This window comes from Rhyacophila brunnea, unplaced genomic scaffold (genome assembly GCF_057557595.1).
Source record: "Rhyacophila brunnea isolate RB1 unplaced genomic scaffold, BYU_Rbru_1.0 scaffold_10, whole genome shotgun sequence".
In the NCBI taxonomy this organism is placed as follows: domain Eukaryota; kingdom Metazoa; phylum Arthropoda; class Insecta; order Trichoptera; family Rhyacophilidae; genus Rhyacophila; species Rhyacophila brunnea.
In genome coordinates this window covers 20261863-20275151 of record NW_028232752.1, presented here as the reverse complement: position 1 = coordinate 20275151, position 13289 = coordinate 20261863, and the positions used below count along the sequence as shown (strand labels likewise).

At 31.9% G+C, this 13289-nt stretch overlaps 1 protein-coding gene across 1 annotated transcript in view; it reads left to right on the top strand.

Annotated features, from left to right (window-relative positions):
- The window catches only part of LOC147078985 (A disintegrin and metalloproteinase with thrombospondin motifs 1-like), a 76007-nt gene that overhangs the window by 26731 nt on the left and 35987 nt on the right, over positions 1-13289 (top strand). The window contains exons 10-13 of the mRNA XM_085952203.1: positions 1352-1473; positions 3439-3571; positions 4308-4500; positions 6926-7076. Coding sequence (XP_085808329.1) covers positions 1352-1473; positions 3439-3571; positions 4308-4500; positions 6926-7076 — 599 coding nt within the window. The remainder of the gene's footprint in view (positions 1-1351; positions 1474-3438; positions 3572-4307; positions 4501-6925; positions 7077-13289) is intronic.

Here is a 13289-nt window from a genome sequence, read left to right as displayed (position 1 = left end):
AAACTTTAAATTCCTCCTTTAAACCAATAAAAAAGGTGCAATATTATGAAGTAAATTATTTTTGGAATAACAAAACGTGAAACTGTAAGCAATCTCAAAATTAATGATGTTTTAACAATAATTAATGACATAGGTATTGGTTAAATAATTTAATTTCCAAAACGTCTGACAAGAGAAAGACTTCAGATAACGTAAGATGTATTTTGCTAATATATAGTCGCATAATATGCCAAAGTAGGTACAATGTTGTATTTAGTTTCAATGCGACTTATTTTTTATTGTAATAAAAATATTTTAAATTTTTGTAGTATATATTATTTTATATGAAAAAAATCATTCAAACTCGGTCAGTCTCACTGAAATTAAAATGGCCAAACATCTTTGTTTTCAAATATAAAATTACGAAAACCAGTCGATAGGTTATTTCATAATATTCTTCCTTACCAAATATATCTCTAAAATAAATATTAAGCCTTGTGCAAGTCATGGTGCAAGAGATGTTTTAGTCAAATTTGAAAACAAATACGACTAATTGTGTATTTTTAAAAGTTCCGTAATTTAAAAAAAAATCGGTGTGTGTACTTATGTACGCGCATTAGAAGTTATACTTCTTTGGCGTAACAAAACAAAAACAAAACTTGTGATAACCTAGATACTTCGACTAGCTCCTAATTATTTTGTTAAATTGCACATTCAAGAAAAAGGACCGCTTATTGGACCGCCGTTGGTTTATTTCTATACACTTTAACTTATATTACTAAATTATATAATTATTTATCGTTGTTCTTATTTTTAAAGTAACAATTGCCACTATGACGTTTAATAGTTTCTTTACGTAAGGAATTGCAAATGGCTGACAATAATAAATTCGCTGCCTAGGCAATGGAACAATTCTAAACTATAATATTATACTGTATATAATAATAGTCACGATTAAAGTATCATACTGTTGCGTAATGGTAGTGCGTTCGGCTGATAACCGAACAATCGATGGTTCGAATCCAATCGAGTGCGTTTATTTGTGTGTGAAAATATAAATTATGTGTTACATGTCACACGCCAAAAATACACTCTGATCTGATTTAACAAATACGCATAAAGTAGTATAACTTCAAAAATATCTATAAATAAACGCAGACGACTACTAGTAATTACTTTTTAGTGTATGGAAAATACACGTTTTAGTTGTGAGAGGAAAAAACCAACCCTAACGCTTTAACGAAAGATTTTATATACATGTCATATTTCTGGTGTGTTCTCTGTATATGTTTTTAATTTGTAGCTTGCCAATGCAATGTTTATATTTTGTTATAATAGGTGTATAAGTTTTTTTTTTATTTATTTATTTCAGAGGATATGCTTTGCAGAGTTGTGTGCATAAAATGGGATTCTGGCGAAGTGATGAGGAGCGGTGAACTGTTACCTGATGGAACTCCTTGCTCTTATGACAACGAGCACCACATCTGTATTAATGTAAGTTATCAACAAATGACAGCTTCTGAAACCGTCAACCAGTCGGTTCGAATGTCGCTTCTGGCAAATTACATTTTTCTCTCTCCATGAAATATATTTATACAGTATTGAAATGTTTGATTCATCATTTCACTAAGTATATTATTTTGAAAAATTGTATAAATTAAAACAATAAAAATAGTAATTATTAATTAAGTATCACTGGCATACATAAAATAAATTTCAGGAAATAGCTAAATGAATAGGGATGCCCTAGTATCTATTTCTCTAAATATTATTATATGCTAAGTATAAAGCCACTACGTTAAGTGGAACCATTACTAATTATTACTAAATTAAATTACAGGTGTAACGTAAGTATATTATATTTCAACGGCTATCTATTTCTGTATTCATTCAATCACCCATATCGTAAGAAATACCTAGATAACAGAGAAACGAGACAAAAGGAAATAACCTAGAATCACTTTGCCAAAAATAATTCTGACTACGACTGATGCTGGTAGAGCCCTAATTCATACCAGCGCTGGTATGGATTGGGATCCCTGTTGAAGGAAGATAGGCTGTGAGACGATTTCATCTTTAATATTTTTCTGCTCAAATATTATATTTTACATTATAAAAGATATTTTACTAAAAAAAAATATAATGCAATAAAATAGATAGGTACTGTTCGGTTATCAGGAATACAGCGGAAAACACATTTTGAAAATACCTGATATACTGGATTATTTGTTAGTTTAGGTTGGGTTAGGTTAGGTTAGGTAAGGTAAGGTTTAGTTAGGTTAACCTAACAAATAATCCAGTTTATCGGCTATTTTCAAAATGTGTTTTCCGCTGTATTCCTGATAACCGAACAGTACCAATAGATATTATACAAAAAAGTGCTGTCCACCAGGAATCTAACTTGCGCTAAAAAATCTACGACTTAGTTGGGCTTCTTGTCCGGCAAGCCACCCGGACTTTGTCTCATGTGCGCGAAACAACATAGCTGTTACAAAATATGCACAAAGACAGTTAAGCGTTGTTGTAGAAGTACTAGTCGTTTCATATAATAACGTAGACAGTTCTAAAATCTCAATTAGAGCGTCCGAACCGGTTTAATCTGAAACCGGTTAAAACCGGGTAATTGCGTGCTTATAAATTGACTGAAAACTGGGTAATTTTACGCGGTCAACTGACCGAATTCGTGGAGGGTAAATGCTTATTTTTTAGTAACAAAAATAGAATTAGTTATGTAATAAGACACATCAATAACTAACTATATACCACGGTATGATAAAAATAACATATGACCTTTTAAATTTGTTTACTACCTGACAAATTAACTGTTCTTTATTATTATTGCTGAGAGATACTCTAGCACAGTGGCAACTATTAATCCTTTTACGAATGCAAATAGAATTTCACAACTCCTACTTAGATTAGTTCATAACCCATGTGCACTTTGTTACTCACAGAATATTTATTCCATTTGCTTATTTTATGAGAAATCATATGTTGCTTTTGCTGAAAATGAAAGGTTTTTATATCATAAATACTTATACTTACATGGAAAATATTTTTAAAAATTCTGACGGCTTAAACCTGTAATCGGTTTATTATATTAAAAAAAACTGCAATCGAATAGTATTTTTAACCGGTTAATTAAATGCCCTAGTCAAAGATAAACACCATCACACTTTATACAAAAACATGCATTTATACCAAGCCTTTTTTGCATGTGTGAAGAATAAGAATTATAGTGGAAAACTAGCGCGCGAACAATGAATTCAATACCTAGATAACGTTTTCAATAACTAAATTGGAAATGTTCTAAATTTGATTATTTACAACTAAAATAATTAAGTACCCACTCCCATACAGGATAATCATAATTTTACGATTCTCGTACGATAAAATTTATTATTATCACTTTGAATTTCTACCGTAGATGAATATCGGCTGATAAGGCTTTAATTTTAGGGTAATTGCCACAGGCTGGGCTGTGATGGGATTGAAAATTCCACCCTTGCAGAGGACTCTTGTGGGGTATGCGGTGGGAGGGACGATACGTGCACGAACACCAATTTGAAATTTGCTAAGACTATCAAAAAAGGTAAGGTCAAAATAACAATATCAACCATATTATTATCAAGTATTTTGTTAATAACAGTAATTTAAAAATGTAATGTTATGTTTAGGGATTGCAATACCAGTATTTCAAAACCGGTATTCCATTATTTATCAATACTGGTTTTAAAAATCCAAAATACCGGAATTTTCGGTATTAAGAAAGCACATTCGTTTTCGTTTTTGAAAATGAATTGTAAGTTATGTGCTGCTAAAATGCAAATATATTGAGTGAATCCAACAGAGGTGAAAAAATAATAAAACAAATTTCATCAAATATAAATATTCAATTATTTTATAATTATTAATTGATGACTGTGCAAGCGTTGAATTTAATATGCTTTTCCTGCAGCCAGGACTTATTTGCACACAATGAACTTTTGAGGGTTTAGTTAAAATTATCAATATATTCAAATTATTTGTAAAAAATCACTAGTTCTACAATTATGATGAATACATATTTTTAAATGTCAACATAATAAATGTAGGTATGTAGGTTTTTTCTATAAAATAATGTTTTAAAAAGATTTTACTAGCTATATTTATTGATAAGCACCAACTTCTGTTTTTTTATGTTAAGATATACCGGTATTCAGAAATAAATGCCGAAAAACCGGTATTGACATTTTCATTCGGTATTGCAATCCCTAGTTATGTTGTCAGTGACAAAATTGAGGATATTGGTTAGGTACCTCCATTTAAAAAAAATGTTTTTTTAACAGACCTGACTAGACTGGTAAACTTACCAAGAAGCTCTCGTCATGTGAGAGTCCGTGTGACCTTCCATTCTTCACCGGAGACCAACCAGATTGTGGCACACTCCCTCTTTCATCTGGCAGTCAGAGATAAGTCCAAGAGGCTATACAGAATGATGGCGAGGACCTTTAATGACCAAGCGCAGTTGCTACAACACAGGTGTGATACTCATACAAATTGTATTTTTGTTGACATTATATCTCGGGAGACCTAACCCAAACCTCAACAGGGCTGTTTTCACCTCGCCTATTAAGAAATCCTCTTTGAATAGCATGTGGATCCTAAATTATATTTCAAAAACTTTAATGAAAGAATTCATCATACAGAATTTTAAAACACTGACATTTAATATAACCACTAGAAAATACATCCAGTAGGATTCGAACCTGCGCTCCCCCCCCCCAGAATTTACGTCCATTAAGGTATACGTGTCATATCTTATTGCGATGAAGTTAACTATAGATTTTTATAATACCTCTGGAGCGTTTTCTGATTCGCTTAGTATTTTAAAATTATGTGTCTCCAATAAAAGAAGATTACATTTATTGTAAATTATTCATTAAATAAAAAAAATGTTTATTGAAGGAATTCATTGTTAGAAACTCGCTTAACTAGTGTTAATGGTTGAAGAGATGCTAATGAGAGAAGGTGAATAGGACATCACAAATGCCCATACTGTGGGTCCAACAAGTCGTTATCATAGTATTTTGAGGCAGACTTTTTAAAGTTATTATCAGTTGTCACAAATGTATATTATACTCATAGCATCATCTCTACAATAATTGAAACTACTTAATGAAAATTCACGAGCGTAAGTCTTCTGGAATCAATTATGTCAAGTCATTTATGTAGGTCAATTAAATTTCAAGAGACAGCTGATTTAGCAAAAGTGGTATTCATATTTATTTACAATTTACGAAACAAAACAGACCTGACCACTCAAACATGCATTTCATTGTCATTTCAAAATAGTAACATTATACCCCGTTTACACGTGCATAGATTCACTGTTCACAGTAAGAAAATGTATGGGGAAACATGTATTATCCTGCAGTTGGCGAGATTGTGTGCATGAATCAAACAAGTTTGGAAGGCTCCAAATTTCAGCGCGCAAGTAGGTTTTCGATCTGCGCCTCCGCAGTAGAGCGATAGGGTCGAACATGCCAGTAAAAAAACGAACTACTCATTTTGAGCTCCGATTTTCAATACGACCTGTCAGATAGTAGTATAAAATGACAACATCGCGCCTCGCTTACTCTTGAAGAATGAGATTGGAGAGACACCCAGCAGTTTTACGTGTAAACAGTTATTTTCATGACAGTTTAATATAAGCACAATTGCCGACAGTAATTCCATGCATGTGTACAGGCGGTATTATGCATTTTTTCAATCTATTAATATGCTATACAAACATGTACTTTCAGACACTCTCTCAATCAATCTCTCCGAGACGTTCATTAAAATCACTACACGTCACTCAATTATGTAATTTTTAATAGTATCGCGTCAGCACTTCTTGCTACCTACTTATAGTAGTGAATTTCTTATCTGCGAAATCTTCCTATCTTGAGTTTATAATAACATTCTGTATTAAAATTTTTATGTGGGAAGATAAATAAACGGGTAATTCATTTCTTGCTCGCAACCCTCTCTGATTATTGTCATTTTCATTCTCTACCCTCACACTATTCATAATCCTCATATATATGTACATCTTTTCGGATTGGAGCCTGAATCTCGATTTACTCATGAATTTATTGGAGATATTTTATACATGTTTCTGATAAGTAATTCATATTTAATTATTAAATATTTTAATACTTACTAATATATTTTAAGCACATATAATTTAAAAAATCTATATAAAATGTGTCCGATTTTTATTAGGTCATAGTATTTATATGGATAGTGTTATCGATAAAATGTAGTTTAATAAGTTTTTTCAAATATTTTCGAATCATTCATAGTTATTACAACGTTTTTATTAGCTCATATTCTTGTTTGTCCGGTGGTTGTTTGTCCAGTACAAATCTTGCAATCGATTTTTAACTAACTTCCCTACTAGCTAGACATTTGAAACTTTTAGAATATATCAGAACACGATGCCAATGCATTTTTTTAATACTTTTAGCCATCCTTAAGTAGAATTGAATTCATTTTCAGTTAATTCTGTTTTGTATGGAAAGTTATTTCAGAAAAATCCGTAAAAAGTAAAAGACTGTTATAAGTTGCTAAGGGGGTGGTCCTAGCAACTGAATTGTTAATATATACGTGCGTTACTATGAAAATCAAAATGAAATGTCAAAATGACATTTCAGTATTCTATATTTGTTTGTTTGTTTGTTTTTTATTTACTTCATATCAAGTACAAGTTTGAGCATATTGAGCATAATAATTCAACAGAAAATTTAAAAACGTTGTATAAAAAAAACTTCTTTTTATCTTGTAATTATTTTATATTTAATTTAAAAAACATAATTTTTCTAGAAAGTAAAAATGTGTATAACTTGAAATCTATTTTTGATTATATGGAATAGATCTTGACTATTGTGACCATAATGTGGTAATTTAATTTATATTTTAGGGCAGAGCCGGAAAACCTTTTGCGTGCAGGAGCCGGTGCAGCAGAGGGTCCAGCGGCAGTCCTGGCCGGAGCGGCCATCAGAGCCACGAGACCTCCCGGGGCTCTCACCTTGGCAGCCACAGGCCCCCTGGCTGGAGATCTCGTCATCATGGTAACGTATTTTTTTTAAATATCTTTTTCTACAAGTCTACAAACTTGTTATTGCTATGATTCTGAAGAGGGAGATAAATAATAGCCTTGCCTTTGTTACCACTATTTACTCAGGATTCTGGGAGTTGATGTACAAAATAAGTGTTGAGTTGACCAAAATAATATATATGTGGGATTGTTTGATAGTTCATCGGTGAAACACGTGTAAATTCTTGATATCTTTATATTTGAGTTGATTATACTATATAAGACGATAGTTTAACATGATATAAGTAACAACATAGGACAACTTTGTATGACTTGTAAGTGTGCGTGTTGACGGTGCTGATACCCACCGTGGACTAACTGAGCCAGATATGCCGCGATATTTGCATAACGTACACACTATGATTAAAGATTTATTTTACACGTCACCCGACCTGTACATGTGGCAGATAACTGCAGGATGCATCCCACATCCTCTGATAATGTCCGAGAATGTAGTCCGAAAGAGAAGAGATGCTCAAATCTGTCCTACCAGCTGTCGGGACTATCGGGCCACCCAACCTGGTCGCCACAAAGGCCAATTTGATTGTGCTTAAAATACTTGCGGCGTCTTATTGCGGACGTGAAGATCTCTTCACATAGTTTTGTTTGCCCATATTGTTATTTGTATTATATATTTATTAATTAGAATCTTTTTTTTTGTTAATTCAATATTCTCCACTCTCCAATGGGCACTTTTATTTAAAAAGTCTCAGACAAAGTACACTTAAGTGCGTGGTGAACTTAGTCTTGGGTATCTTCTCCTGAGACCTTCCCACGCTTAAAAACTGCTGATGCTTCATACCCAAACGTAAGGCTTCACAATACGCTTGATTAAGACCGAGTGTGGCTTGCAGTATTACGCAATAAAACAATTGATTTTACGAAATTCTGTGCTTCTAGAAGCTGCCTTCAATAATATTTTTATCATTTAGTATTCTTGTTGTGTCTTCAATTTTCTATGAATTTACAATACTCAGCGTACCTTCCTCATAATAAATTATATTATAATACTATATAATTTAATATAATATATTGTACATACGTAAATTCATGCAAATATAATATTGCTTCAGATCTGATTGATTAATATGACGTCTAGCGATTTTTTTACCAATACAAATTTTTTACCAGATCAAATGGAGTTATTTCTCGATATTGAATATACTTTTCTTCGAACGTTTTGATTTATTTCTATATCTACGTATATTTTTAACGATAGGTAGGTACTTATGTGTGATATTAATATCTTCACGATTCATAATTACATTTTATAACCGAACAAATTATTATTAATAAAATATGTATTTTTTAAATATAATGCTACAAGAAATCGTTTCCATATTTTCTCCGGAAGCGTTGCTAAATATTAAAATTTTCGAAAAAGACCCAAGGCAAGTGATTGTACCTACTCAGAATTTCGCCATTATTTCGGAAATATTTAATATTTTTGAGAGCTGTTGTGTTTTATTTACCTCACGGGTGTTTTAGAAAATAAATACAAAAGTTATAAATTAGGTTATTTAAGAATACAATGTTCTTCTTATTTTACCATAGAAAATGTATGCTTATATATTATCAGATATGGTCAACGCGTCGTCAAGGTGCCGATTTTACGAACCGGCAGGTACTACGAAAATTCATGCCACCTTTCTTAAAACTGATCCCTGAAGTCACCCTAGTCTTATGGTCCAAGTTTATCATTTATTAACTAACCTTATTTTAACCTCAGTCAAGCTATTATATTATATTAGGCATTTCCAACACTTTTAAATTATGGTCGATCACATCATAGACCCGACCCATAATTAAGTTGGAATTATTTCATTGAGATTTTGAAAGGGAAGCATTTACCATTCTAATTTTTATTTTCTTAACCACCTTACGTGAAAGTCGTTCAAATTAACCATGAGGAAACCGACGTGACTTTGTCTTATATCGTATTACATCGTATATTGTATCGTTCACGGCCTACCGTAGAATTGCAAAAAAGAAATGATGTAAGTCCGCACGTTTTAAACCGAGGAGTAGCTTCCCTTGCAATCGTATTGATAAATTCATTACCATAATAGATTAACTCAGAATAGGCATTAGAATACACTTACGAGAAAGTTGTTCAAATTAACCACGAGGAAGCTCACGTGACCCGTAGTATCACTTGATTCGTATTGTATCACCCACGGCCTGCCGTATAATTTTGAGAAAGAGACGATGTAAGTCCCCACGTTTTAAACTGAGGAATAGTTTCCCTTGCCATCGTATTGATTAATTCATTACTATAATAGATTAACTCAGAATAGGTAATAGAATACACTTACGTGAAAGTCGTTCAAATTTACCACGGGGAAGCCCACGTAACCTCATCGTATCACTTGATTCGTATTGCATAACTCACGGCCTGCCGTGTGATTCCTAGAAAGAAACAATGTAAATACACGCATTTTAAACTGAGGCGTAGTTTTCACTCATTTCAGTTTCAACTCAGAATACGTAATGAAATGCACCTAAGAAAAAATTAACTTGGGAGTTTGTTCCAAGGAAATTTTCGGCAAAACTTTGAAGAGTATCTAATATTCATTTCACCACATTAAAAATCTCTTTATAACAGTTATGGAGACGTAGAAAGTGGTTGACAGAAATAAATCCTCGATGTTTTTCATTTTTCCACAGTCATACGTATAGGACAGTTTAAATTTTCATTTATTAAAAATATTTCACGAAAAATATAAAAGCTCTTAATGTAGTTTTTGGAAGTAATATTTAAGATGGCTCTCTCACATTATTAACTTTCCATATAACGTTATTTAAAAAGCAAGGACATAAAAAAGCCATATCGAAAAATAATAACGGCATAAGGAAGCCGGGGTTTTTCAGTTAAAGAGATTGGTTTTTGTTTACATTTGCTCATATTCGTTGCCTTGAAACAGATCTCTAAAAGGCATTTTATGACTCTACGATATCACTTGTTCTGCATTAGAATATTTTATTAATGTTGTTATGTCTGACATTACTAAGCGAGGATTATTTATTATTTTTCTTTCAATGTAGAAAATTTTATAATAAATATTATATTACCATGACGATTAAAATAATGAGACATTACAATGCAATATTAAACAATATGTTTCATACCACTTTTCTATAACCGTTTTATTAGAACAAATTTCATAGCATACCTTGGTATTATTATTAATTGTATTTTGAATATTAAATTTAAGCAAAATAAGTAGAAAATCCAATGGAAAAAAAACATTCAACATCGTCAGTAGAAATAATTGTGGAAGGATTCATATTTCTTCAATGAGCGCGAAAACAATATAATAATATATTTAATTTGTTTACACCAATGTACAAAAAAACATCGAAATTACGATAAATTTCAAGAACGAGAAAGAATTTCGAATCTCTTGGACAATACATTAATATGTATATGTATTTTGTAATCATATACTTACTATTAATTTATCTAACATACATAATTTTGAAAACGCTGAGGGCCATATGTATGAGATTCCCAAATTCTTTATAAGCTATTTAACCGATTTTCCATCATATAACGTATAGCACTGTTTGTGACGTAAGCAATCTGACGTTACGCGCCATTCAAAATGGCTGCCTCAGCTGTCACTTTCAAATGGCATTTTAATTTTGCATTCATTACAACAACCGTTTGCTTGAGGCCCTTGTTCATTTTGTAGACTCTGTAAAACATTTGTGAACTTTAAAAACAGTTCCTAGTCGTGCTGTTTACAAAATACGTATAATTTTGATCCCTAGTCTATAATCTAGATAGAAGGTAACTGATAAAATGCCTCGTACCTACCTATTTCGCTTGCAATATTTCTCATGGAAAGATAAGATGGACTTACGTAAGATTACGATAAAATATCTCCGCTAAACGACCGAAAATAAATTATAACTTATAACCAATTGAAAAAATCTTTTTGAAAAAAGATCTCAGATGTGTTTTCAAAATTATGTATATCCAATAATTAGAATGTAACATTCTTAAATCTTGTGAATCATTCGTTGAATAAAAAAAATAGTTGATTATTAATATTTATAAGACACCTCCCAGGAATCGAACCTGCGTCTCTCGGGTATCGCTCCCACGCATATTGACTACAATGCCAAAGGAGTCATATTTAATTACGACAAATTTTACCTAATGGCTTTTAATACTCACTGAAGCGCTTTCTAAATTGAATGATTTCTGAATTGAAGATCGGTTGTTGTATTTTAAATCAAAGTAGATATACTTTAATTACTAACTGACGTCACGAATCACTCCAAGATATTTTATTGTAACTTACTGGAGCTTGCTAATAATTTTTAATTGACCATTTTTTTTATTCAACGAATAATTCACAAAATTCAAGAATGTAGAATTCTAAATATAGTTTTTAAAATGATGTAGGTATTTTCAATAATTAGAATGTCACAGTCTTAAATCTAATAAAAAAATAGTTAATTATTAATAATTATATTTATTTTGTAATAATATACTTAATATTAATTTATCTGTTTGATTTTTATTCTATCTTAGCCAATTGAATAAATAGATTGTTTTTAAATATTGTGAATGTGAATAAAAACCTGCAGGGAGACAAGACGTTAGAAGAATTCAGATAGCGAAATTTGTAAGTAAGTATAATAAAATTGTATCATATTATTTTCATAATATCGTCTGATCGCCTGACTGACTGTCATACCTATCGACCGCCTATTTTTTTTTTTGGTGTATACATTTTTATGCTTCTAGACGGCAAGTTAGAAAATCTTGCCAATATACTGTCTACGAAATTCATATATATGCGCCCATCGACGTATTAGAGGCATGTCTCCTATTAAATACTGATTGGCTTGAATATTTTGAGATATTAAGGCTTGCTTCCATGCAAAATTCCATCACTCTTTAACAGTCCAGCCACGAAGTATAAGGCAAATCTAGGTTGTACTATACAGCCCTTCTTCCTACGACTCTTTTCATGTCTCATTTTGGAGCTGCTAGTGGATTATGGATCTAGGGGGGGGGGTTTACACAGGTTCAGAAATTCACTCTCACGGTTTCACTTTTTTTGGGATGAATGATAGACGCGACGTTCGCTCAAACTGTATCAAATTTAGCGCATTGAAGGTCAAACAGATGCATTTTCTATGAATCACTCTGTAATTAAGGGGACGCTCTACAGAATCGGCTTTGAGAATTGAAAATATGATTTTTTTACATGTGGTCCATAATAACTGGTCTACTAGTTAATATAAAAAGGTTGCCGCCAATGTTTGTCTCAATAAACTCCCTCCAAGTGAAGCTTGTGAAGTGAAGCTATGGGGTGACCAAAAAATAGTACTTTCTAATAAATGTTACTAAATTCAATATGTTTATCAGTTCTTTGGTGGGAAGTATTGCAACTGATATGATGGATATGATAACTTTTTTGATTATGTGTTAGCCACGATATAAACTTAATAATATATTAATAACTTTTTAACCTGAAATTGTCCGAGAACTAAACATACGAAGGATGTTGAAATACATATCTACCTACATTTTTATTTGATGTGCTATCCAAAAAACATTACTAATGAATAGTGTGTAGGACCTACGTATTAAAAATAATAGGTATTGTTTAATTCTAATGCATATTTTTTAAAACGTAGAATTTAGTGTCTGCCTATTATAAAAAGAAAGTGACTTTTTATTGCCTGCGCAACTTCACTTTTATACTAGTGAATCAAGTGGTAGGTAGTACCATTATTTTATGTAAAGCCAATGGGCGAAATAATTTATATCATGAGTGCCTAAAATAATTATTGACATACAGTCACTAGACACATTATTTTTTTATTAGTCCATCCGACTGGCGGGCGTATAAAAAATGACGCCAGGGCTGTCGACGCAATTAATTATTTTGTACTTTTTAAATTTTATTTATAATATATTTTATTCAAGTTTTGTACATCTAATGCCGGGTCCACACTGGCAACATGTCGCGCGACAACCTCGATAAATTTTACGATAATTATCATACTTATCGTAAAATTTAACGAGGTTGCCGGCGACATGTTGCCAATGTGGACCCGGCATAATATCCACTGTGGTTCACGTAGTGGAATGGACCTGTTATTTCTGGGGTCAACTAATTCAAGAAGTAAACACCCATGATAGAATTTTTTCAGTTTTAGTTGC